The sequence below is a fragment of the Nicotiana tomentosiformis genome, chromosome 4, assembly GCF_000390325.3.
Source record: "Nicotiana tomentosiformis chromosome 4, ASM39032v3, whole genome shotgun sequence".
Taxonomy (NCBI): domain Eukaryota; kingdom Viridiplantae; phylum Streptophyta; class Magnoliopsida; order Solanales; family Solanaceae; genus Nicotiana; species Nicotiana tomentosiformis.
In genome coordinates, this window is record NC_090815.1 from 81,886,706 (window position 1) to 81,912,268 (window position 25,563).

The following is a 25,563-nucleotide window of genomic DNA, read 5'->3' on the forward strand; positions in this document are numbered from 1 at the left end:
ATCAGAGATTTAGTCTAATGGTCTTATAGTTATATGCTTGCATATCAAAAATACATAAAAATTATTTAAGAGATAGTAATAGAAATCAAAGAACAAACCTTTGGTAACTGAGGTTTTTTTGCGCCGTCTCTGATTATGTATATTGCATTTGTTTAGTCTAGAAAGGGGTTTTTTTATACTCCATGGAGAAGGATCAGTTAAGTTGGATTAGTATGCTTTTTTCGAAAGAAACTGGATGAAAGATGAAGTGGTTTGATGATTTGCACTGATGGAAAGTGGGATTTCAAAAAAAGATCGACTTCTGTTAAAAAGAGCAAAATGGTTTTTAACTAAGCAGTTTGAGTTTGCACTGGCAGAGCATCTCGGGAATGAAAGTCGAATCTGTAGATATTGATATGTTTTAGGTCAAAGGCGCACGTGGAGGAGTTATATTATGCGTAGGTTTAAGAATATAATTTTATTTTGAAAATTACTCTTTCCTTTAAAAAAAACATAGATATTTTATTATTTTGAAATTCAAATTTTAAAAATAAACTAATTTTACCTAACTTAACTAATATTGTCTTAAAATTGCCATATGGCATTTTCTTCTTGACACTTGTTCCTATTAATAATAGATACCCCATATTCAAGGTGACTTACATTTTAAATAATTGTCTGAGTTTCATCATTCATGGCCTTTTCCTCTTACCAAAATTGCAAATTTTAACATTTTGACCAAATGGAGAACTCTTGATATTTTATTACAGCTGGAGAAAATCAGATTTAGTAAACTTGGTAACAACTTAATTACTAAAGGAAAATAGCGACCCTGGGTTCCATTCATCTCCTATATAAACTCATGCTTTTTATCATTTTCTCATCTATCAGTTCTCAAGCTGCAGCTATACATGAAGAAAGCTGACAATGATGACGATGGAGATGAAGATGTTGGAATTCAATTCCGACGAGATGAATCTTGTAAAAGGGTTTATCCAAATTGAATCAATGAGTCACCAAATAGTAAGATCTTTACTTCATTAATTGCCTTTTCCTTAATTGATATGTTATATCCATTTGTTTTTTAATATCTAACCCTTGTAAACGTTTATGTGCTTAGGTTATGAAGCCACGGTATTTGTATGGGCTCTTTTTTGCACAGCAGTTGCTGCCAAAGATAATGGTATATATCTAAAAATGAACATAAGTTGTTTTCTTAAAGTAACACATTAACTAAAAGTGATATACACCAACCGTTCTCATTATATTTAAACGTCTCATTTAATGGAAGTTATGTTGATTGAAGTTAAGAGTGAAACTAGATCTTCTAAATTTAACTCTTTCCTTCTATTTTCAGATCCATAATGTGCATGGTTTTGTAGCTATAGTCACATAGCCATGAGTAACAGGGACTTAGCTGGACTGTGACAAGTCTTGGGTGAAAAGTTATCTATCTATCATGTGTGGAAAGAATGTGGGTCTTTAAGGATAATGTTTGCTGATGCCATTGCTGAAAAAACAATTGGAAAATGTCTTGTATCTCTATTGTTATGCTTGTCTCAACTTTTATGTAACCCAAAAAAGGGATTCTATATACAGCTAGTGATTACATGCTGACTTTATTAATTTATTCTAAAAAAGCTTGGTATTTGAAAGTCAACTATCGGTCAAACTTAAGAACTCTATAATTCTTCGAATTGCCAACTTTCGACAAATAGGCTCAAACTCTTCTAGAAATCTCCAAATCTAAATCCGAATACACGCCTAAGTTCAAAATTACCATACGAACCTATTATAACTATCAAATCACCAATCCAAGGATGTTTACTCAAAAGTCAAACCTTGGTCAACTCTTATAACTTAAGCTTCCAAAATGAGACCAAGTGTCCCAAATTCATCTCAACCATCCGGAAGCAAAACCATCCCAAGTCACAAAACAACAAACAAACAAACATACGAGAAATATCAAATAGGGGAACAAGGTACAAATACATAAAATGATCGGTCGGATCGTTACAGAAATACTTCATGCACCTAGCTGCCCTTTAAAGATAAGCCGATAAGGTTGAAATAGAAGTATGAAACGGAAGAACGAATCATATGAAAAATATCATACAGACTTGGAAGACGTTGATTTATGTTGGATTGTTTAAGGGCGTGAATGGAAAATAGAGGAGGCACCTTTTGGATTGTACTTCTCCATCTCACCCTTTCATCCTCTATAAATTCATAGGCTTGACCTCATTTTTTACACATTGAAAGTTTTGAAATTTCTCCCGTCTTCTCCGCATTTTTTCTCCAAATTAAACATAAGTGTCAAGCGTGATCTGCTCTGTCATTTGAGTTGACTGAAGTTCTGAAATTTGAAGTGCCGCTATTACAAAATAATTTCTTGTTCTATCCTAGGGAGGAATTAATCTGAATACCTTGGGCAACAGTAAAGGGATTAAATTCCTTAAGTACACATGAGAAATTTATGGGCTCAAAATATTTTTACATTTCTGTTGTAACTTGCTGCTTTTCTGATTTCCTTGTTTGAACACAACACATTAACAATTTCATCATGCACTATTGATATTACTAATATTCCACGAAATGAAATAGAAGCATACATTGTAACGATCCGACTGATCGTTTTGAGCATTTGTATTTCTGCTATGTGGTTTGAGGTCGTGAGTAGCTTCATATAATGTATTATGACTTGCGTGTATGGTCAGTTTTAGTTTTTGAGTGGTTCAGAATTAATTTGGAAGAACGATTCTCATTTTTGAAGCTTTAAGTTGGAAGAATTGACCAAGTTTGATATTTGTGTATTTGACCTCGGATCGAAAAGTTTTATGATTCGATTAGCTTCGGATTGTGATTTTGGACTTAGGCGTATGCCCGAATTTGCATTTGGATGTTTCTAGAAGGGTTTGACTCTAATTGGTAAATGTTGGCAATTTGAAGGTTTGAAAAGTTCATAGATTTGACCGGGGGTTGACTTCGATGTTATCAAGTTCGGATTATTGTTCTCGGAGTTAGAATAGGTTAGCTATGTCATTTGGAACTTGTGTGCAAAATTTGAGGTGACTTCGAGTTTTTTAGATGTGTTCGGCGTAAGTTTGAAATGGTTCATTAAGCTTTAATTGAGGAGTGATTCGTGATTTTGATGTTATTTTGTGGGATTTGAGGCCTCGAGTAGGTCTGAGTTATGTTTAGGACTTATTGGTATGTTCGTATGGGGTCCCGAGGGGCTTGGGTGAGTTTCGGATCATTTTTTATTGTGTTGTATTGCTGGTTTTTCTGGTGTGTCTGATGAGCATAGCGTTCGCGGTCAAGCTTCAGCATTCGTGGAGCAGAAATATGGCAGACGTGAGTTTATGAATCACATTCGCGATTTGGGGACCGCGTTCGCGGAGTGATGGAAGAGGTCGAGCATCAGACTTGCGCATTCGCGACTGGAGCTTGCGTTCGTGATGGTGTGAGGCCAGATGGCCTTCACGTTTGCAGGATGCTGGTCGCGTTCGCGAAAAGATTTTTGGAGGCAGGGTTGACTTTTGCTTTGCGATCGCGAGGGTACAACCGCGATCGCGTAGGGTACTGCTGGTCAGTGCATATGAGATATCATACTCGAAGGTTTTACTCATTTTACCATATTTTGCGTTTGGGAGCTCGGATTTGGGCGATTTTGGAGGAGATTTTCACGATTTGGATTGGGGTAAGTACTTTTTACTCGGATTTAATTATTTTACATGATTCCATCTTTGATTTTGGCATTTGATTAATGAATTTAAAAGAGAAATTGGGGGTTTTAGCAATAATTTTCTAAAGTGAATAATTGGGTTTTGAACATCGATTCAGAGTCGGATTTGGATGAAACTAGTATGGTTGGACTCGTATTCAAATAAATTATCGAAATTTATGAGTTTTTTTATTTTTGGTATGCGGGCCCGTGTTGACCTTATGATCGACTTTAAAAATTTGATTAAAGATTCGACCTTTATTGCTTGGGTTTGGTTCCTATGGCATTATTTGATATTTTTGAGTTGCTTTTAGCTAGTTTCGAGCCGTTCGGAGGTCGATTCGTGTGGGATGGCGCTTTTAGATTTGGCTTGCTTGAGGTAAGTATCTTACCTAAACTTGATTGAGGCACTTGTTGCCTGAGTTATTTGTGATAGCTACTTGCTATGGGAGGCTCACATGTGTGGGATTGAGCCCATGTGCGTGCAATGGGGTATTATATATGCTCGAGGTAGTGTTTAGGCTATAATACGCCTTGGATTAATTTCTAAAAGTCATATTGTGATGGTTCTTATATTTATACCCCCGTTTTGAGCTATTTGAACCATGTTTGAGGTTACCTAGAGGTTAATCTGTTGATTGAACCGAATAATTGCTACTTTCGTGATATTTTTGCCTGATTTGAGCTATGATAGCATATTTTGAACATTCATACACCTTAGCATGTCACTTATACCAGTCAAGGAGTATGAAATTTGATATTCATTGATCATGTACATGTATTCTTGTAATCTGCTTTCTGTGTGATATGAATAGGATTGGTAGTACAAGACTACGTTGTGCGGATTGTGATTATGAGCATATGACTATGCCATGTGGATTATTATTTTAAGCACGTGACCACGCCGTGCGGATTGTAATTTTTAGCACGTGACCACACCGTGCAGATTGTGATAATGAGCACGTGACCACGCCGTGCAGATCCAAGATATTATTATTATTAGCACGTGAGTTGTCTATGCGGTTGATGTATTATTGGCGCGTGAGTTCTCTGTGCAACACGTGAGTTGTCCGTGCAGCATGTGGATATGGATCTATCCCCCTAGGGTCACCCTTTCATGTTTATCTCTTGATGGTGTACACGCGGTATGAGAAAAGTTGATCAATGGTTTGGTTCAGTTATGGTATCTCTGAGGAAAGACTAGCCAGTGTTTGATTTGGTTATTGCATTTCATCTTTACCTGAAATTTGCTTGATTGTTTATGTGAGTTATTTGACTATGTTGTTTATATGCTAGATGGTTGACTAAGCGGAGTACGATAAGTTATTGTGTGCACCAAGGTGGTTTTATTTGTGATTCATTAATTGATCATATTATTGTTTTGTACTTGTTGGAATTATAAAGCTGGCATTGAAGATGTACCTGCTTCCCGGATATAGCTACCACTTGTCCTAGGTAGCTTTAGATTTATAATCTGTTTATGTATATTCCAAAAAGATGCTGCATTTATTTTTGTACCAGCTTTGTAAATCTATGTCTTAGTGGCTCGTGACTCGTACTACCAATCTGTGGGTTATTGTATGTAAATTTAGTTATTTCACTTATTAATTCTTATCATTCTCATTTGAATTGTGTTGACTGTTGTTTGGCTTACCTAGCGGGTTGGGGTAGGTGCCATCATGACTAGGTAATTTTTGTGTCATGACAAGTTGGTATCAAAGCTCTAGGTTCATAGGTTTTACGAGTAAAGAGCAAATATCTAGTAGAATCTTGTGGATCGGTATGATGACGGCCATACCTATCTTCGAGAGGCTACAAGGCATCTAGGATACTTCCCATCTTTTATCGTGCAACCTCAATTTAGCTTGAAGCATATATCTTTGATTTTCTTCCATCCATTTGTATGTTATGTTGAGCACTAGGTATCAAATGTGCATCAATGACTTAGATGAGGTGCGATATGTATTATCTGTATTGTGGAGATAGGTCAGTCTGGAGGACTTGAGGCTAAGTTCAGACTGCAGCTTGGGCTCGGTGGTTTCAGTTGTGTGAGTATGTGCTCTTGGACTTATATGTCCGGTAGTCTTCCTAGGAGTGGGATTGATGGCTCAGTGAGTGGTTGGATAGTTATATGATGAGTGTTATATGAGTGAGGACTATGCTTAAGTGGTTTGGATGTGACACAAAAACTTTTTCTTGGTATACGAAAGGACTATGGATGCTTGATTTTTGTCTTGATGTGTTATACAGTCTCGAGTTATGAGCGTATTGAGGGATCTTTCATGTTGTTCAGTTGTGGAATGAAGTAGATTTTTATGTTTTGTTGACGAGTTTAGACCCGGGAAGATTAAATGATTGCATTGTGGTTGTAACCATGATAGGGCGTAGAGAGATGCCAGTTTGAGGCTAAGCGGGTGGGTTAGCTCCTGCGGGGTGGTCTACGGATGTGTGATCCTTATGATGTTTCTGTGAATAGTTTTCTTTCAACCTAGTGGAATGCATGTGATGCAATTTGAGTTCGTATCACTTGAAAAAGTTTGCACGACTGTCATGAGGATGGATATGTGCTTAACGGAATATTTGAGGTATTTTATGGTCGGTGCTACATGAGCGTATGAAGGATTTAGTTGAATTACAGTGCAAGATTATGGCAGATATGGAGTAAGGGTAATGTGGGTTATTGGAGGTTATGTTCTATGGCCTCGAGCCACGTGGGGGAGTCTGTTATCGATGATCAGATTGCATGGTCATGTGTTATATTAGTTTTGGTCTATGGAATATTTATGGATCGATTATGACTTGGAGAGGTTGATTTCAAGGATGATTCGAGTAAGGAAATTTTTGGACACATGATTTACAATTTATGGATATATGAAAATCACGGATTAATTCAGGTTTGTTATTTGTGGTGGACGTTGTGTGCAAGGAGAAGGGATTCACTCGGTTTCTTAAGGTGGGGGTTACTTCTTTCAACGTTTGTGTGCTAATGGGGCACAAGTTGCTCGGCTCATTTTGGTGGTGCATCGGAAATTAGAGCATAGTGGATGCCTCTCGAGAAGGTTCTAATGATTTCAAGATTCACATGTGGTATTTGAGGGTTCCCCGGATTTGTATATGGCTAAGATCTGGATTTGCATTGGATGGTGCCGAGACTTATGGTAGTTCTATATCATTAGTGATTCTGCATTTCAGTATTAGAGAGGTTAGAGGAACAACTTCATATTCACAAAAGGTCTCTTTAGAGTAGGCATCTCGGTTGCGGTACTATTGGGTGCTTAAGAGGGACAGTAGCTTATAGACCTTAGGACGACATGGTTTCATGCTAGGATCTCTTGTGGGAGCTTGGGGTTAAGGATCGTAGTGTACTATCTGGGAGAAGTGTTAACTTAAAGGCAAATCGGGAGGAACTCTAAGAAATGGGACAACTTGGTAGTAGATTGAATTAACATAGTAGTAGAAATAATCGATTCCTTTGGTATGGTAAGACTCTACAAGTGTTTTGTGGTAATAGTCTTGGGCTTTAGCGGCATGTGTAACTTGGTTGAGTTAGAGAGATTTAGTTTTGATGGCTTGGTTTTGTGCTAATGGGTTTCCAAGAGTTCTCGATAATCTTGACCATGACTTGGGACAAATATTTTCGACAGGCATGAGGAGTATGTTGCGTGTTGTGATGTAACGACCCGACCGGTCGTTTTGAGCATTTGCACTTCGCTTGGTAGTTTGAGAGCATGCAAAGCTCTGTATGATGTATTATGATTTGTGTGAGTTATCAGTGTTGGTTTTTAGGTGTTTCGGAACTTATTTGGAAGAATGAATTTCATTGTTGAAGCTTTAAGTTAGAAGAGCTGACCAAGTTTGACTTTTGGGAATTTGACCCCGGAACGGAGTTTTAATGGGTTTGTTAAGTCCGGATGATGATTATGGACTCGGGCGTATGCCCGGATTTGCATTTGGATATTCCTAGAAGGTTTCGACACTAATTGGTGAAAGTTGAAAATTTGAAGGTTTTGGAAAGTTCATAAGTTTGACCGAGAGTTGACTTTGAGGATATCAGATTCGGATTGTGGTTCAGGTAATTAGAATATCTTCATTATGTCATTTGGGACTTGTGTGCAAAATTTGAGTTCGTTTCGGGTAGATTTGATATGTTTCGGCGCGAGTTTTGGAAGTTGAAAGTTCAAAGTTCTTTAAGTTTGAATTGATGTGTGATTCATCATTTAGATGTTGTTATTTATAATTTGAGGCCTCGGCTAGGTCCGTGTTATGTTATGGGACTTGTTGATATATTTGAACGGGGTCCCGAGGGGCTCGGGTGAGTTTCAGACGAGGTTTAGACCATTTTGTCGCATGTTGCATTTGGCTAAGGCTGCTGGTTCTGGTGTGGCCGCATCTGCGGAAAATTGATCGCAGAAGCAACTTCACACAAGCGGGGATTTCCTTCGCAGAAGTGAAAAGGGGAAGCTGGGCGTAAAGGCCGCAGAAGCAGAATTTGTTCCGCACCCGCAATATCGCAAATGCGGCGGTAGGTGTCGAAGAAGCGAAGGGCGTCGCAGGAACGGAAGCTGCTGTCACACCTGCGCATGCGCAAAAGCGGGTATATTTCTGCAGGTGCGATGGGCGAATTTCATTGGGTTTTCACAGAAGCACGTTTGTGGTCGCGAAAGCGACGTCGCAGAAGCGGCTATTTTATTCGCAGATGTTAACAATGCTGGGCAGAACCTATATTTTCGAGGGTTGGTTGTTTTATCCTTATTTTTGAGACTTGGAGCTCAGTTTTAGGCGCCTTTGAGGAGGAATTTCACCACACGAATTGGGGTAAGCATTCTTAACACGATTTTGTTTATATTTCATGAATCTATCCTCGTTTTTGGCTTTTAGTTGACGATTTTAAAAGAGAAATTGGGGGTTTTTACCTAAAGTTTCATAGAGTGAATTTTCGAGATTTGAACGTCGATTCAGAGTAAGATTTGAGTGAAACTAGTATGGTTGGACTCATAATTGAATGGGTTATCGGATTTTATGAGTTTTGTCGGGTTCCAAGGTGCGGCCTGGGTTTGACCTTTGGATTGATTTTGGGCTTTTGATTAAAAATTCGACCTTTATCTTTTGAAATTGTTTCCTTAGGCATTATTTGATGTATTCGAGTTACTTTTGGCTAGTTTCGAGCCGTTCGGAGGTTAGTACGCGCGGGATGGCATATTTGGAGCTTCTTTTGGCTTACTCTGTATTGGATTTGGCTTGTTCGAGGTAAGTAACACTTCTAAACTTAGTGGCGAGGGTATGAAATCCCGAATTACGTGTTATGTGATTGATGTTGAGGTGATGCGCATGCTAGGTGACGGGCGTGTGGGCGTGCACCGTGTTAATTGTGTTTTAGTCAATTCCATGGAACTTTGTAGCTATCTTATCTGAACATTTTTACTGTACTCTAGGTGTTAGAGAACTTGAGCTGTAATTTACGCTAGAAATCATGTTTAGGCTATATGCTGGTACTATTGAGACCCACTGAGGTCATCTCTATTGTTGAGTTATTTGTTTACATTGCATTTAGATACTCAGTCATATGCATTCCTTCGCATAACATATCGCAGTCTCTGATACTATTTATTGATACATCACATCATCAGTTTGGGCTGATTTTCATGACATTATGAGCCGAGAGACTGGAGAGATTGATGACTGAGTGAGGCCGAGGGCCTGATTGTGAGGATATTGATACTATAGCATCCGTGCAAATCCAGATATTGATACTATAGTACGTGAGTTGTCCGTGCGGATCCAGATATTGATATTATAGCACGTGAGTTATCCGTGCAGTACGTTAGTTGTCCGTGCGGATCCAGATATTGATACTATAGCACGTTAGTTGTCCGTGTTGTTGATCAGGTTGCTCGCCGTAGCATGTATTATTGATTCATGTCATCATTAGCTTATTATAGCGTTTGGTCTAGATCTGCCCCTCCAGAGTTTGCACACCCATAGTGAGCACAATTGTTATTGATTTATTTGGGCTGGATTTACCCTTTTCAATGCTGAGTGACTGAGTGTGTCGAGTGATTGAGCATGATGAGTGGAAAGTGTGAGACAGTGGGATTGAGCACTCTAAGAGTGTGAGTACATGAGTTCATTACTATGATGCATTGCATTTGACATGCATACTTAACATACATGCATATAGATGCATTTCCTCATACTACGCGATTTTGGTGACATTCATGATTTCACGTGCACATTGACATGTAGGCATAGAGATGTACTTACCTCATGCCATCTGATAATGAGACTTCTTAACTATCGTTGGAATTTTTTGGGAAAATCACAGTTTTTCAAACTTACTAATATTTTTAGTGTTTCCGGTGAAAGATTTGGGATTTACTATTATACTTGTAAACCATGCCTATTTTCTATAATTGTGAAGGAACTGAGCATCATATCTCTGAGTTATTTCTTGTACCATTGATATTATGTTGTTATGAACTGTTGCTGGTTATTGTAGTTGAACTCTGACCCTTGTCCCAGCTCGTCACTACTTTCAACCTAAGGTTAGGTTTGTAACTTATTGAGTATACGGGACCGGTTGAACTCATACTACACTTATGCACCCTGCGTGCAGATGTTGGATGTTAATGTTGATATATATGACGGGAGCTGGATTTGAAGATGTACCTGTGTTCCAGTTATGGCTATCACTTGTCCTTGGTAGCATTAGATTCAGATTCTGTTCATTTACATTTCAAATAGATGTTGTAGCTATTTCAATTCAGTTTTGTAAAAATCTAAGTCTTAGTGGCTCATGACTTGTACTACCAGCCCATGGAAATTTTTTGTATAAATATTCCGTTATATTTTCATTATTTCTCTCAGTAAATTTCATTTGAATTGGATAGTTGTTAATTAGATTACCTAGCAGGTTGGGTTAGGTGCCATCACGGCTAGTTAGGTTTTGGGTCGTGACATATGATTTTCTCTTAGATAGGGGTTAAATGGAAGTTTCTGGCTGATGGAATATTTATCATGCTTGTGATTAAGGGTTGATAATGGATTGTGATTACGAGCACGTGACAACGCCATGCGGATTGTGGTTATGAGCACGTGACCACGTTGTGCCGATTATGATTTTGAGCACATAAACACACCGTGCAGATTGTGATTTTTAGCACGTGACCATGTCTTACGGATTGTGATTATGAGCACGTGACCACGTCATGTGGATCCGAGATACTATTGTTATTAGCATGTGAGTTGTCTGCAGCACATGAGTTATCTGTGCGGTTGATATATTATTAGCACGTGAGTTGTCCGTGCAGTACGTGAGTTATCCGTGCAGCGTGTGGATATGGATCCATCCTCCTAGGTTCACTCTCTCATGTTTCTCCCTTGATGGTGTATACGCGATATGGGAAAAGCTGATCAGTGATTTGGTTCGGTTATGGTATCTTTGAGGAAAGACTGGTGAGTGTTTGATCTGATTATTACATTTCTTTTCTACTTGCAATTTTCTTGGTTGTTTAAGTGAGATATTTGCATATCTTCTTTATATGATGGATGGTTAACTTAGCAAAATACGTTAAGTTATTGTATGCACCAATATATTTTTATCTGTTATTTATGACATGATCATATTATTGATCTGTATTTGTTGGAATTATGAACTGTACAGGTGATTAGCTAGTATCATTTATAATTCTTACTTCTATTACCTCGCCAAGGTTAGTTATGATACTTGATGAGTACATGGAGTAGGTTATGCTCATACTACACTTCTGCACCTTGCGTGCAGATCTTGAAGCTGAGTTGCTGTGGATGGCGGAAGATAACATTGAAGAATTACCTACTTTCCGGATATAACAATCACTTGTCCTTGGTAGCTTTAGATTTGTTATCTGTTTATGAATATTCCAAACAGACATTGTATTTATTTTCATATCGGCTTTATAAATCTAAGTCTTAGTGGCTCATGACTTGTACCATCCGTGGGTTATTCTATAGAAATTTAGTTATTTCACTTATTGATTCTTATCATTTTTATTTGAGTTGTGCTGACTGTTGTTTGGCTTAACTACCGGGTTGGGTTCGGTGTCATCGCGACTATGTGATTTTTGGGCCGTGATATATATATATATATATATATATATATATATATATATATATATATATATAATTTAAAAAAAGAAGAAGCATATAGACCACGCATGTTGGAACATCATTGATCTAATTTTGATGAAATCTAAAGCTGGATTCATCAGTGGATTTGATTCGAACTGTCTTCTTCATATGCACATCTTAACCCTTTCATTACGTTTGTCAATTAATAGATTATCGGTAACATTAATCTATTTGGAACCATCAAATTAATCGGTGAAAATTGAAAGAAGATATATAATATTATTTAAAAATATTGGAATCAATTGTCATTGTATATATTCTCCTCTTCGATTATATACTGAGAAAATCTTCGATGTCACGATCTAAAATGATAGGTTCGTGGCCCGCACTTAAAGAATAGGTGTTCACTGAACGAACTTTAACAGCAATATTTGAGAATTTAATTTCATTTCCATTAGAAAACAATGACTTAGGATCAGTATCTATAGTGAAGCAGGCGTTAGCATATACACCGTAAAGCCAGAAACTGTGAGAGAGGAAACAAAAAACTTAAGCAATGAATAGTATCTTTAAGTAGTAAGATTCAGTCCATCAAGAGACACAAAAACAATTGCCACATCATGATAGTATCTTTTTTTGCTTTTCCTATTTTGTGATTCTTTAATTTATGGACTGAAGATCATGTCAATAGAACTTGATATAGAACATCATCAAATAAAAGAAAAAGCAATGACGAGAAGATCCTCCAGTTTAAAATGGTGAATCATTGAGTCAATATTAGCGACTTCATACAAATGATTCATGATGAATCATATTACAACATCTTCATCTTCACTATGGACCAGCCACTAAAATGTCTCATTATCTAAGTATAGATAATTCGTATGATATTTAAATAAGCCATCCAATTGTTATGCATCATTATCATTTCAATAGGTAAAAGCAAAAGATGAAAAAAAGAAAAAAAGAGAGGAAATAATCAGAATATGTTGTTCCCCTAGCAAACGCCAAAGATAGATCAGTAACTTTGACAAAATATTGAGGATCAGTGATGTATTCGAGCTCAGATTGAGCTCCAATGGAGGAAAGGGAAAAACATCCACACCGGGATGCTTCGAGAAACAGATTGAAGCAGCGAGAAATGAATTTTTCTTACTTACAAAATATCTGTACAATACACTTATACACATACACCGACTCTAACACCTTATTACACTTATAGCCTAAATATTTACAGAAATAGCCCATACAGAAATAGCATATACAGAAATAGCCTATGTAAATGTAAAGTGAGTACAATGTGGCTAATTATTAAATAATCTCAATACCCTCCCTCAAGTTGGAGGTGGGGAACCCACAACCAACTTGCCAAGTAAAAGAGTATGTTTGTTGCCTGGCAAGGACTTAGTAAAGATGTCTGCGAGCTGTTCTTGAGTAGGAACGTAATGTAGTGAAATCAGGCCATCTTGAAGCTTGTCTCTTACAAAATGACAGTCCACTTCTATGTGTTTGGTCCGCTCATAGAAGATTGGATTCTTTGCAATGTGAAATGCTGCTTGGCTATCACAAAGGACAAGTATGGGTAGAGAAAGAGGTACTGTGAGTTCTTCAAGTAGACGTACAAGCCAGACCAGTTCCCCAACTACTTTTCTCACTGCTTTATACTCAGCTTCTGCTGATGACAAGGAAATGGTAGATTGTTTCTTGGATTTCCAACTGATGTGGCTGTCACTAAGAAATACTATGTAACCACTGACATACTTCCTACTTTAAGGGCAAGCAGCCTAATTAGAGTTACAAAAGGCTCTTACTCTGTAATCTCTACTGTTGGACAGAAAGATGCCTAGAGATAAATTTCCTTTCAAGTACCTCAACACATGTACTGCTGCTTTTAGGTGACTATCTTTAGGACTTAGCATGTATTGACTCAAGTGTTGAACAATATAAGCTATATCAGGCCTAGTTCTTGTAAGAAAGTTCATTTTCCCAATTAGTTTCCTATAGTGACTAGGATCTGGAAGTAATATCCCTTCTCCTGCTTTTAACTTTACTGTTGGATCAAGAGGTGAAGTCACAACAGAGCATCCTATACAATCAAACTCCTTAAGAAGGTCTTGAGTGAATTTCCTCTGTGTAATCACAAATCCATCCCCTTTATAAAGTATCTCCAACCCTAGGAAATAATGGAGTCTCCCAGATCTTTTATTCTGAAAGTTTCATGTAGGAACTTCTTTAAACTGGTAATTTCTTCTAAGTGATCCCCTGTAATAATAACATCATCTACATACACAACCACAAAAGTTATTGAATTCCATTTACCTTTATAGAACAAGGAGTAGTCAAACATAAAATGTGTGTAACCTCTAGAACATAGAGCTTCTGTCAATTTGGCATACCACTGTCTACTAGCTTGTTTCAATCCATACAAAGATTTGTTCAACTTGCATACCATTCCAGATTGTTCTACAAGTAAGCTTGGTGGTGCCTCCATATATACTTCCTCATGTAAGTCACCATGGAGGAATGCATTATTCACATCTTATTGAAACATTTCCCATCCCTTCTTAATTGATACCCCAATCAGAGTCCTCACTGTTGTCATTTTCACAACAGGTGAAAAGATCTCAGTGTAATCTACTCCAGCTTATTGAGTGTAACCTTTAACTACCAACCTAGCTTTGAACCTCTCTACACTCCTATATGCCCTGTGCTTTATTTTATACACCTATTTGTAGCCTATGACCCTTTTTTCAACTGGAAGTTGCACTAAATCCCAGGTGTTATTGGCATACAATGCCTCAAATTCTTGGGTCATTGCTGCTTGCCATACAGGTATAATAGCTGCTTCTTTATATGAGACAGGTTCATAGTCTAGTGACACATTCTTTATCAAATGTTGACTATCAGTGGCCAAGGCTCTAAAGTCAATGGGTTGCATATCAGGAATAAAAGTATTAAAGGAAAGAGAAGATGTGCTTTGTTCATCTTGAGATGAAATGTTGACAGGTTGATTTGGGAGTGTATACACATAATCCTGTAGGTAGGTGGGAAGTTAATGAACTGTAGGTGGTCTGATATTTTCTGGAGATAGGGTACTTTGGTTAGAATCAGATGAGCTAGTAGTATTTTGTGGGGTGTTTTGATTCTGAAGTTCTACAGATGGGATACTAGGTTCAACTGTATCCTGATCACTTCCAGTGTTATAATGTCCTGATACAAGTGTTGGTGACACCATATTGTGACAGTGAGGTAATGCAATAGGAGATGTAATAGAATCATCTGAGCTAGAGTCAATTGGAGTGTGATTTTCTACATTCAGATGCATTTGAGGTAATGGGAAGGAGGAAACATCAAAGTTAGAGAACAGATCATTAGAATTTGGTTTTAAACTAAATGGAAAAATATTTTCATGAAACAATACATCTCTAGAAATATATATTCTTTTTGTGGCAAGATTTAATACCTTGTAACCTTTTTTCCCAAAGGGGTATCCCATAAAAATATGTGGGGTTGATCTAGGCTCAAATTTGTTTTTGTGTGTTTTGAGAGTGAGTGGGAAGCAAAGACAGTCAAAGCTTCTAAGATGTGAATAAAGTGGTTTTTTCTGGTAGAGTAGTTCATATGGACACTTGTTATTGATAGAGGATAATGTCAGTCTGTTTATTAGATAAGTTGAGGTGAGGATGCATTCACCCCAATATTGTAAAGGCAATTTGGATTGATACAACAATGCTCTACCTGTTTCAAGGAGGCATTTGTATTTTCTTTCTACTATGCCATTTTATTGAGGTGTATAAGAGCAAGTCTTTTGATGTATGATTTCTTTACTTTTGAAAAATATGGTGCTGGCAGCATTAACAAACTTCAGACCATTATCTGTTCTAACTGTCTTAATGGTAGTTTGAAATTGATTCTTTACCATGGCAGCAAAAACTTTGATGAGATACAAAGCATTGCTTTTGCAAGTTAGAAGGTATGTCCATGTAGACCTGCTGTAATCATCTACAAGGGTAATGAAATACTTATAGCCATCATGAGTTGGAATATGATAGGGAACCCAGAGGTCTACATGTAATAGCTCAAAGGCTTTAAGCGTATTTGTGGTACTTTGCGGTAAGGGGGATCTGCTTTGCCTTAGCCATTGGGCAGACAAGGCAGAAAAATGGTTGTTTTTGGCCAAAGGTAGTTGGGATGGCTGAGATGCCCCTCATTTTGACAAAAGACACATGGCCCAATCTATTATGCCACAAAATATCTATACTATATTTCTCAGAAATAGATGCATTTGGAACAGAACTACAAAGTTCATGGGTTTTCGAAGAAAGATAAGAAGAGGCATTTGAATCAGGACACTCATTGTTATTGCATGAAACAGTAGTTCCTACAATGGAGTGCACTTTATTTCTATTGTGTGTGGAAGTAGTAGTGGATGCACAAGGTGCAGTGTGAGAACTATGTGCTGAAACAATAGTGTCAAGTGCAGAAGGTAAAACTAAGTTACTTTTGCATGAATTTGAGCAATGAAAGTAAAGGATGTTCTTGACTTCACCAATCTCCAGTGGCCTCTTCAGTGAAGGGCCCTGTAGAAGAAAACAGGAGAATTTTGTAAATACAACTATGCAGTCTAGTTGGACAGTTACGGAATGAACATAAATCAAGTTAAACTTGAAACTGGGCATATAAAGTACTTTTCTTAAAACAAACTTTGGACTAAGAATCACATCACCAATAAGTGTCGCCTTCACTTTGTACCCATTGGGCAGTGAGACTAGGTAAGGGTATACTAAGGTTTTGATATTGCACAGTAATATCTTATTATAGGTCATATGGTTTGTGGCCCCGGAATTAAGGATCCACGAGTCAACATCTGATTTAGATCATTCATGCAACTGATTACTATGCTCAATAGAAGAAGAACAAGCAACAATACCTCCAAAGTTTACAGCTCCTCCAGTCAAGTTCATGTCTCCTAGCTTCTCCATTGTATTTCCTATTTGATATTTTTCCAAAATGTTGAGAAGCTGTCCACATTGTTCTTGAGTTAGATGCTGCATAATTCTTCCCTGTTCATGAGGACCTCCTTCGATTTCTGAAACATTAGGTCCTTCATTTGGTATTCCAAACATATTTGATGCAACTCTCTTCCCTGTATTGTTGTTGCTGTAACTGGGATACTTTGAACTATAAGGGTACCCGTACAGTTTGAAACACTTATCTTTACTGTGTCCTGGCTTCTTATAATACTCACAAAACAGACGATGCTTGTTCGACGACTATCCTTCTCTATTTGCATTGTTCCTAGTATTGTATCCATTTGTACTATAATTGGTCTTAAAATTGTTGTTTCCAGCACTTGCATTAAGAGATACAGACTCCATCACAAATTGATTGTGTGGCTTAACTTCCCTCTATTTTTCCTCTTGAATGAGTATGAAAAATGCTTGTGCAATGCTAGGTAGTGGATTCATCATCAAAGTACTGCCTCTCCCCACAGTGTATACCTCATTCAACCCCATTAGGAACTGAATTAATCTTCTATCCTGTTCTGCCTTGTGCATGTTTGCCTTAGCTCCATGGGTACAGATGCAATTGCGTTGAGCGTGTGCATTTAGGGTATTAAGTTCTTTCCAAAACTTCTTCATTTTAGTGTAGTAGCCAGTGATGTTAAAAGTTCCTTGGCTTAAATCACTAATTTCCTTATGAAGCTGATACAACTTAGCACCGTTGGTTTGGTCATATCTATCTTCCAATTCCTGCCATAATTCCTTCGCATCCCTAATGTATTGCAGACTATCAGCCAAATCTTTCGACAATGAGTTGAGAATCCACGAAGTGACCATATCGTCGCATCGTTCCCATTGATCAAAAGTGGCATGACCCACATTTGGTTTCTTAACATTTCCTGTGATAAATCCTACCTTGTTCTTCAGTGATAACGCCCTAAGTACTCCTCTCCTCCAGGATTTATAACCGGTACCGTCGAAAGCCACCGGCACCAGCATCGTTCCGCCGTTCTCTGACGGATGCATGTATAAAGGACTAGACAAATTCAAAGTTTCTTTGTCTCATGCCATGAATCAAAGTGTGCGAATCGAATTGCGATCAAACAACAGTCAAAATTAGTGGAAGTAATATCTTTCTGCAACTCTTGCTCTAATTGAGTCGTATCGGTAATTTCAAAAGAAATGAATGAGGAAATTGAGTGACTGAAGAGAGAATCGGAGCCTAGGCTCTGATACCATGATAAAATATTGAGGATGAGTGATGTATTCGAGCTCAGATTGAGCTCCAATGGAGAAAAGGGAAAAACATCCACACCGGGAAGCTTCGAGAAACAGATTGAAGCAGCGAGAAATGAATTTTTCTTACTTACAAAATATCTGTACAATACCTTATACACATACACCGACTCTAACACCTTATTACACTTATAGCCTAAATATTTACAGAAATAGCCTATACAGAAATAGCCTATGTAAATGTAATGTGAGTACAATGTGGCTAACTATTAAATAATCTCAACAAACTTTAATGATAAAAGAAATAGTTCTATGACTTTATTTACTTATACAATGGGTAAATTTAGTGACTTAACACTACAAAAAGTAATTTTATGGACTTTACTGATACAACGAGTAAAGTTCAATCAATACTCACAAAATTAACCCGATGAGCTTGATGAAACTAATGATGAGTGACTACAAAGTGGAGATGATCAACAATAAAATGCAAGATGTGAGGGTAGTTTTGTAGCTTCTATATCATTTTATTTGTAGAATACACATCTTACATTTCATCGTTGATTATCTCGACCTTTTAGTCACGCATCATCAGTTTCATCAAGTCCATCAGATAAATTTCACGAATGTTTGTTGATCACTTTACGCCAGTTGTATCAGTAAAGTTCACGAGACTTCATCGTAATTGACATCCTCCTTCTCATTATTGTTGTGAGTTCTCTTCATCTAACAACCACTTAAATTGTGTTGAAGATGAAAGATTGTTAAGAATGAGTAGTTTATATAGGAGGGAGCAGTCAAGGGTTCTTTAATTTCTTTCTTTGTCTCATAATTACTAAAATGAAAAAGTATAGTAAGCTGTTAATGGTATGTTGTTAAACTTAGGAAAACAATTAGTAAGTTGTTACAAAATTTAGAAAAATATGGCTTTAGTTAGCAGACTAACAAACCAAACGGGAATTAAGAGACGAATTTCCTCCCATATACTATTTGGATGGAAAGATTTGGAAGGGAATTAAACGAGAGGAGATACTTTCAAATAACTATTCCATGTGAATTAACAAAGACAACAATTTCATGAAATGAAGATTTTTTGTGCCTTATGTTTGACTTAAATGCTAAAATCCCTAAAACAGTTAAAGGCTGCAAGTTGACTAGGATGAGTTTTTCTGTTATTATTAGGAATTATCTTAAATGTTTATGTTAGATTTTATAATAAGATCATCAGAGGAGTTCAATTCTAAAATGACTTTTTCAGCTTGTTACCTTATGAAACAGAGAAAAAATTGAACTCCCGAAATGTCCCCGAATTAAAGATTATGTTGATCATCATTATTTTCTTGCCCTTTATTAAGAAGAGTTTCTCTATATATTTGAGATGAGGTAAATTACTTTCTCGTTAGAAGTGTGAAACTAGAAGCAGAAATGTCACGACAAAGTTTAGATACTTTCAAATAACTATCCTTAAGGCATTTCCATGTTTTCTTAGGCAATGTCGCATACATATATTCAATGACCAGAAACACAGCATTAACTTCACTAACTGTCATTAAAATTTAGTTTTTAGTTACAACATTCGTTTTTCGTCAATCCTCAATTGTCATTGCTCATTAAGGCATGCATATTTTGGACAAACCCGAAATTCAAACTGAAATTCATATTTTTTGAATTTTTGAATTTAATTTTCAGATTACGAATTGGATCTTTTTAAATCATACACAGGACCAAAGAGGGCCTCATGAATTGGACTCTTGGGCTTTGTTTTTCTTTGGTAAGTTGTTGCCAACTTTAGCAAATTCTGCTTTAATAAAATATCAGAGTGCGATTAAAGGCTGAAACTGAATCTTATTTAATCTTATGTAATTGAATCTCAACATTCGTAAGTATTGTTTAGTCCCGTACCCCATCCATGTCCCAAAAAAAAGGAAAAGACAACACAGAAAATAAAGTAAAAAGAGTGAACTTGGAAACGAAGTCGTTGTCACTTTTTTAAGAAAAAATCTTTATTATATCGGTGGAGGGAAAAGGTGAAGGGGAATACTACGTTACTAATAGGGTTTAAACCCTCCACTTCAAATGTGGATGGCAAGAAGCTCACTATTTGAGCTAGTCATCAACCCGCTAAAATAAAATAAACATAGTGAACTTGGAAACGAAGTCTTTGTCACTTTTTATTTTATATTTTTTTAATTACATCGGAGTAGGGGAGTAAAAAAGAGGAAGGGGAGTACTACGCTACTAATAGAGTTTAAACCCTCCATTTCAATTGTAGATGGCAGGAAGCTTACCAAGTGAGCGAGCCCTTAACACCTAAATTTTTATTACTGAATATGTTATAGTCCCACTTATTTTTCCTATTTTATGTTTTATTATACGTGCGGGAGGAGGGAAAGAGAAAATAGGGCCTGAGATTACAAAGTGGGAATCAAACCTTCACCAACAAGGTAAAAGTTACCGGAATAATCTAACATAATGATTCTAAATATGACTTTTAATTGTGAACATTAATACTCATATCCTTAAATATTCTGATACTTGCATAGACTAGTAAGAATACCTTTGAGTAGTGAATCGTAAAATATAATTGACAACTATATTGATTATCTAATTAATTCAAGAATTTAATTACAAACAATTGTAATAAAGCAAATGTTAGAATGAAACTGTCACAAATCAAAACTATAGGGTTGTGATCGGCACTTAGTGCTTCTTCGATATGATCATAGCAGATTTAGGGTTTTATAGGTTCAATTGAGCCCATCGTTTTTACCTGATATATGTATTTATATGTCTAATCGATCGTTTTTTCCTCAAAATATGTATGTATATGCAGAAAAATATTTAAAATGTATTCTTATAATTAATAAAATTATATTCATTCTAAACCCATTAATCGTAGATCTTGGATTCACGTATCTAAGTATGAGATGTGAATCAATGTCATTTATGTATCCATGCTATTGTTATAATTTCTAATGCTAGCAAAACAAAAATTCAAGACACAATTCTCTTTCGAAACCAAGAGTTTTTACATATAGGAACGTATTAATAAAAGTATGTATGTAATCACTAGTTGTATATAGAATCCCTTTTTAGGTACATAAAGGCTGTGAGACAACCACAAAAATAGAGATACATCATACAAGATATTTTCCAGTTGTATTTTTTCAGCAATGGCATCACCAAAAATTACCCTAAAAGACCCACATTCTTTCAACACTTGTCACGATCCAGCTAAGTCCCTGTTAGTCATTTCTATGTGACTATGGATACAAAGCCATGCACATTATGGATCTGAAAATAAAAGGAAAGAGTTAAATTTAGAAGATTTAGTTTCACTCTTAAATTCAATCAACATAATTTCCATTAAATGAGACGCTTAAATTAAATGAGAACGGTTAGTGTATATCAATTTTAGTTAATGTGTTACTTTAAGAAACAAATTTATGTTCATTTCGATATATACCATGGTCTTTGGCAGCAACTGCTGTGCAAAAAAGAGCCCACACAAGCACCATGGCTCCATAACCTATGCACATCAACGTTTACAAGGGTTAGATATTAAAGAACAAATGGATATAACATATCAATTAAGGAAAAGGCAATGAAGTAAAGATCTTACAATTTGGTGACTCATTGATTCAATTTGGATGAATCCTTTTACAGGATTCATGTCGTTGGAATTGAATTCCAACATCCTCATCTTCATCATCATCGTTGTGAGCTCTCTTCATGTATAGCTGCAACTTGAGAACTGATGGATGAGAGAATGATAAAAAACATGAGTTTATATAGGAGACGAATGGAACCCCAGGGTCTCTGTTTTCCTTTAGTAATTAAGTTGTTTCCAACTTTACTAAATCTGATTTAGTTCCAACTGTAACAAAAATATCAAAAGTTCTATATTTGGTCAAAGTATTAAAATTGCAACTTTGGTAAGAAGCAAGGTCATGAATGATGAAACTCAGACGGTTATTTAAAATGTATCTTATCTTGAATATGGGGTATTATTTATCAATAAGCTAAAAAATCCAAGTATTGTATAGGTTTTTAAAATTTTGAGACCAATTGTCACTTGCTTAGATTCCATGCACAGAATGAGCTATATCTAGTGACTATTTTTTTTAAAAAAATTCCCTTACACATGCTAGTAGTAATAAATTGTAACGACCCGAACACTCATTTTGAATTTTAGCACTTCGTTCGGCGTTTGATACTTTGAGAAACTTCATATTATGCATTATGACTTGCGTGTAGTTGGTTTTGACTTTCGAGAGGTTCAGAGTTGATTTGGAAGAATAATTCTCAATTCGGAAGCTTTAAGTTTGAAAAGTTGATCAAGGTTTGACTTTTGAGTAAAGCACCTTGGAATCGAGATTTGATGGTTTCAATAGATTTGTATGGCGATTCTGGACTTGGGCTTATGTTCGGATTTGAAATTTGGATGTTCCTAGAAGGTTTTAGCCCTAATTGTCGAAAATATGGCTATTTGAAGAATTGGAGAGTTCACAAGTATGACCGGGAGTTGATGATGCATATGTACTCATTATGTAGACATGACAACACATCATCTTCTTCCTGATTTAAACATAATTCCTATATTGCAAGATTAGTACCTCAGAGTATTCTTTATTTAAGACCTTTATCATATACACTTTTATTCACTTATTTTGTTCTAGCTATATTATTTATAAACATTACAAAATTTCATCATAGTTATTATCGATGACAACATATAAATTTAGCTTCTAAAATAACTTGATCCTGCACATGGTGATTTGGTTTAGACATCGAAAGGCCAGCTTCAGGTTATCCAAAAATAAAATGTGCAGCAAATATGACATGTTGAATAGCAGAGGAGCAACATAATTTTCGATGTATAACAAATAATTTATATATACTCGTGAACACTTTATCATATTATATGTTACAAGAAATTTGAACTGTAATTCTTTTTAAAGTTTAATCTTTTTAATTGATGAATCTTTGAATGTTATCACTGAAAGATGAATGGGTATGTATTAATTTTTATTTCAAAGATAAAAGTGTATTTGTTTTTTGTTTTTGTGTCGTTGTTGCTATTTCTATTTTTGCTTAATTTTATTTTATTGGTCAAATTGTTTGCTTTTCTTATTCACTCTGCTTTCACTCCATACTTTCAATAGAAAATGCCGGAGTGGAGAGACTATTAAACATATTATTGCCTTCATTTTCTCTTGCTCAATATTGGGAAAAAAAAAGAAAATGAAAAACACTCTACCATTTTTAGTTTTTTGTGACAAATAGGATCCATTAGTCAATAGATTATGCGAAGTAATTTTTTCTTTACATGTATTTTACTTCTAAGAACCTTTTCTGGCACTTTCAATGAACCATTACAAGAAGAATATTTTTTGCAGACAAGGTATTGTTCCTTCAATTGAGCGGACTATCATGAAGTGGTTCTTATACATTTTAACCTCTGATAAATAAGGTACTTGAAAACTCTAATGATGATAATTAAAGTAAGTTGGTCGATTTATTTGATCAACTAATGTAGAAGCAAACTTTCAGTCCTTATGGATTTGTAGGAAATTTTTAGCATCTCTCTTTAATTTTCTTTTTGTTGTCAGGTATACTGGACAACTTTTTGTGAAAGGAGGCGGCAAGCCTCTAGAGATATTAGCAAAGCTAAATGAGTTAGTTGGTCGTTCGCCTAACAAAGAAATTGAACTTTTTGAGGTAAATTTTTCTTCTTCTCTTGCTGCCAGGTTTTTAACTAAAATCAAATGATGCGTGATTTTTTAAATTTTGTTATTCGCAAGAAATAAGATTCGAACCAATTGTGATGTCTGAACATATTGACAGCAAGTTGAGTTTTCGTGGCTGTCAGGTATGTGGAATCAATTGTCAGTAGCAATTTTGGGATTTTATGCATTTCCTTTTGTAGCCGATAAATCGAGCCAATAATTTTGTACGTGGATAAAGCTCACAAAAGATTATAAACTCCAATGTGAAGCTCAATTTTTTTTCATTATGTTGCAAATGGAACCAAGTGGTGCGAAATTTGTGTGCGATATCGAGCTGCGTCTTTGGCTACTTTGGTCCGAGATGGAGTGTGAAGATCAGCACTTTATGTGTCATTGAGTGCGATACCTAGAGCAAAACTCAGTATTTGATGCAAAAGTTAATGAGAATATCGGGTCTTACCAGTAGGAGCACCAGCATGAACCTGAAATTAGAAATAAGCAATAAAATGAGCTATCAAAGTGAAAAAGAAAAGGGAATTTCTCTTGGCTACAAAAACTCTAAAAGAGGACAAAGATTAGAGCAAACGGTGTAAGTTTTTTTTTTGCTTGGCAAATTTGTCTCTGTGTCACTAAAATTGCACAAGAAAGCATAGCTACATGTTATATGTCACAAATGAATCACATTGATTTTGCTCAGTCAAAAGCTTAAGCTAAGTACAATAGTATTCAGTTGTAATGATAAGTGCAGTACTTTGAAGCTTTGAACAATTTTGACAAAGTATGATGAATGACGCAATAAGCTTTTTATTTATTTACTTTTGTTTATACTTTAATTAGTTTTAGTGGATTAAAAAAATTTATTCTTTGAGAAAGTGCATTTATCGAGGATGACAGAAAAAAATCAGTGTGGGTAAAGCTTATTTTATAATTAAAAAGTTCTTGGGTAAGTTTTTAATTATTTCATTGTGTTCATTTTTGCAGGTTATATTATTTTATACACGTTCTATCTATTGACTATTTTCCAATATATGGTATTAGCACTTGATGTTCATTCTGTTGAGAGATTGTCAATGAATGGAACTATCATAGCGAGTTCTGGCCGCAAGAAGAGGATGACAGAGTTGAGTTACTATTTTATTAATTCTCTCAAGAGTTGATTGCTGATTTTATTCACAAGGAAGTCGAGAATTTATACAATTTATTTTTGTATTAAACCATTGATTAGAGGTAAAACCTTGAGTATGTATTTGTTGATTGCTTGATTTCTTAAGAATATGATAATTCCCATGTATTAGATGTCGTATGAACAAACTTAAGAATTCCTTTCTTCTTCTTGATTTTCCTGCAACAAATAAAAATATAGACAGTAGACCTTATATTATATGCTCTACTTTTTTTTTTCGGGGCTCAATATTCTAGTGTTGCCGGGTACGTGGGCATATGGGTGTCAATATGTGCTAATGTTCGAGTATCAAGTGTAGTAAGGAGGTATGCTCGAGAGGCTTTGCAGGTTCTTTTTTTTCACTTCTCAAAATAATTTCAACAGGAGCGACACTAAGGTCCTTTGTTGTATAAATTGACTTGAGATCTTTCTGATGTAGATAGTTGTTCATCTTGGTGGATTTTCAGCATTGGTAGTCATTGGAATGGCTGTAATGGGTGTGGCCATCCTTTATGCAACTTTGTATGTGAGGTTAGGGGTGGGTTCACCTGGAGCAATAAAGGCAACAAATTGTAAGCAAAATCCGTTAGTGTTTTACATTGTTTTGTTTCACTAAGAGTACCA

The 25,563-nt window shown here is 36.0% G+C and overlaps 1 protein-coding gene and 2 long non-coding RNA genes across 3 annotated transcripts; 1 reads left to right on the forward strand and 2 right to left on the reverse strand.

Annotated features, from left to right (window-relative positions):
• Positions 1–851: 851 nt before the first annotated feature.
• On the forward strand, positions 852–1,391 carry LOC138910649 (uncharacterized). The gene is made up of 3 exons (XR_011415789.1): positions 852–1,002; positions 1,100–1,162; positions 1,337–1,391. It is a non-coding gene; the product is annotated as an uncharacterized lncRNA (long non-coding RNA).
• Positions 1,392–17,217: 15,826 nt separating this feature from the next.
• LOC138910031 (uncharacterized) lies at positions 17,218–17,838 on the reverse strand. The gene has a single exon (XM_070201250.1). It carries the CDS (start codon positions 17,836–17,838, stop codon positions 17,218–17,220), a length of 621 nt encoding a protein of 206 aa, XP_070057351.1.
• Positions 17,839–21,034: 3,196 nt separating this feature from the next.
• Positions 21,035–21,983, reverse strand: LOC108947957 (uncharacterized). Its single transcript, XR_001972567.3, has 3 exons — positions 21,671–21,983; positions 21,515–21,577; positions 21,035–21,342 (listed from the first exon to the last, which is right to left on the reverse strand). It is a non-coding gene; the product is annotated as an uncharacterized lncRNA (long non-coding RNA).
• Positions 21,984–25,563: the final 3,580 nt, after the last annotated feature.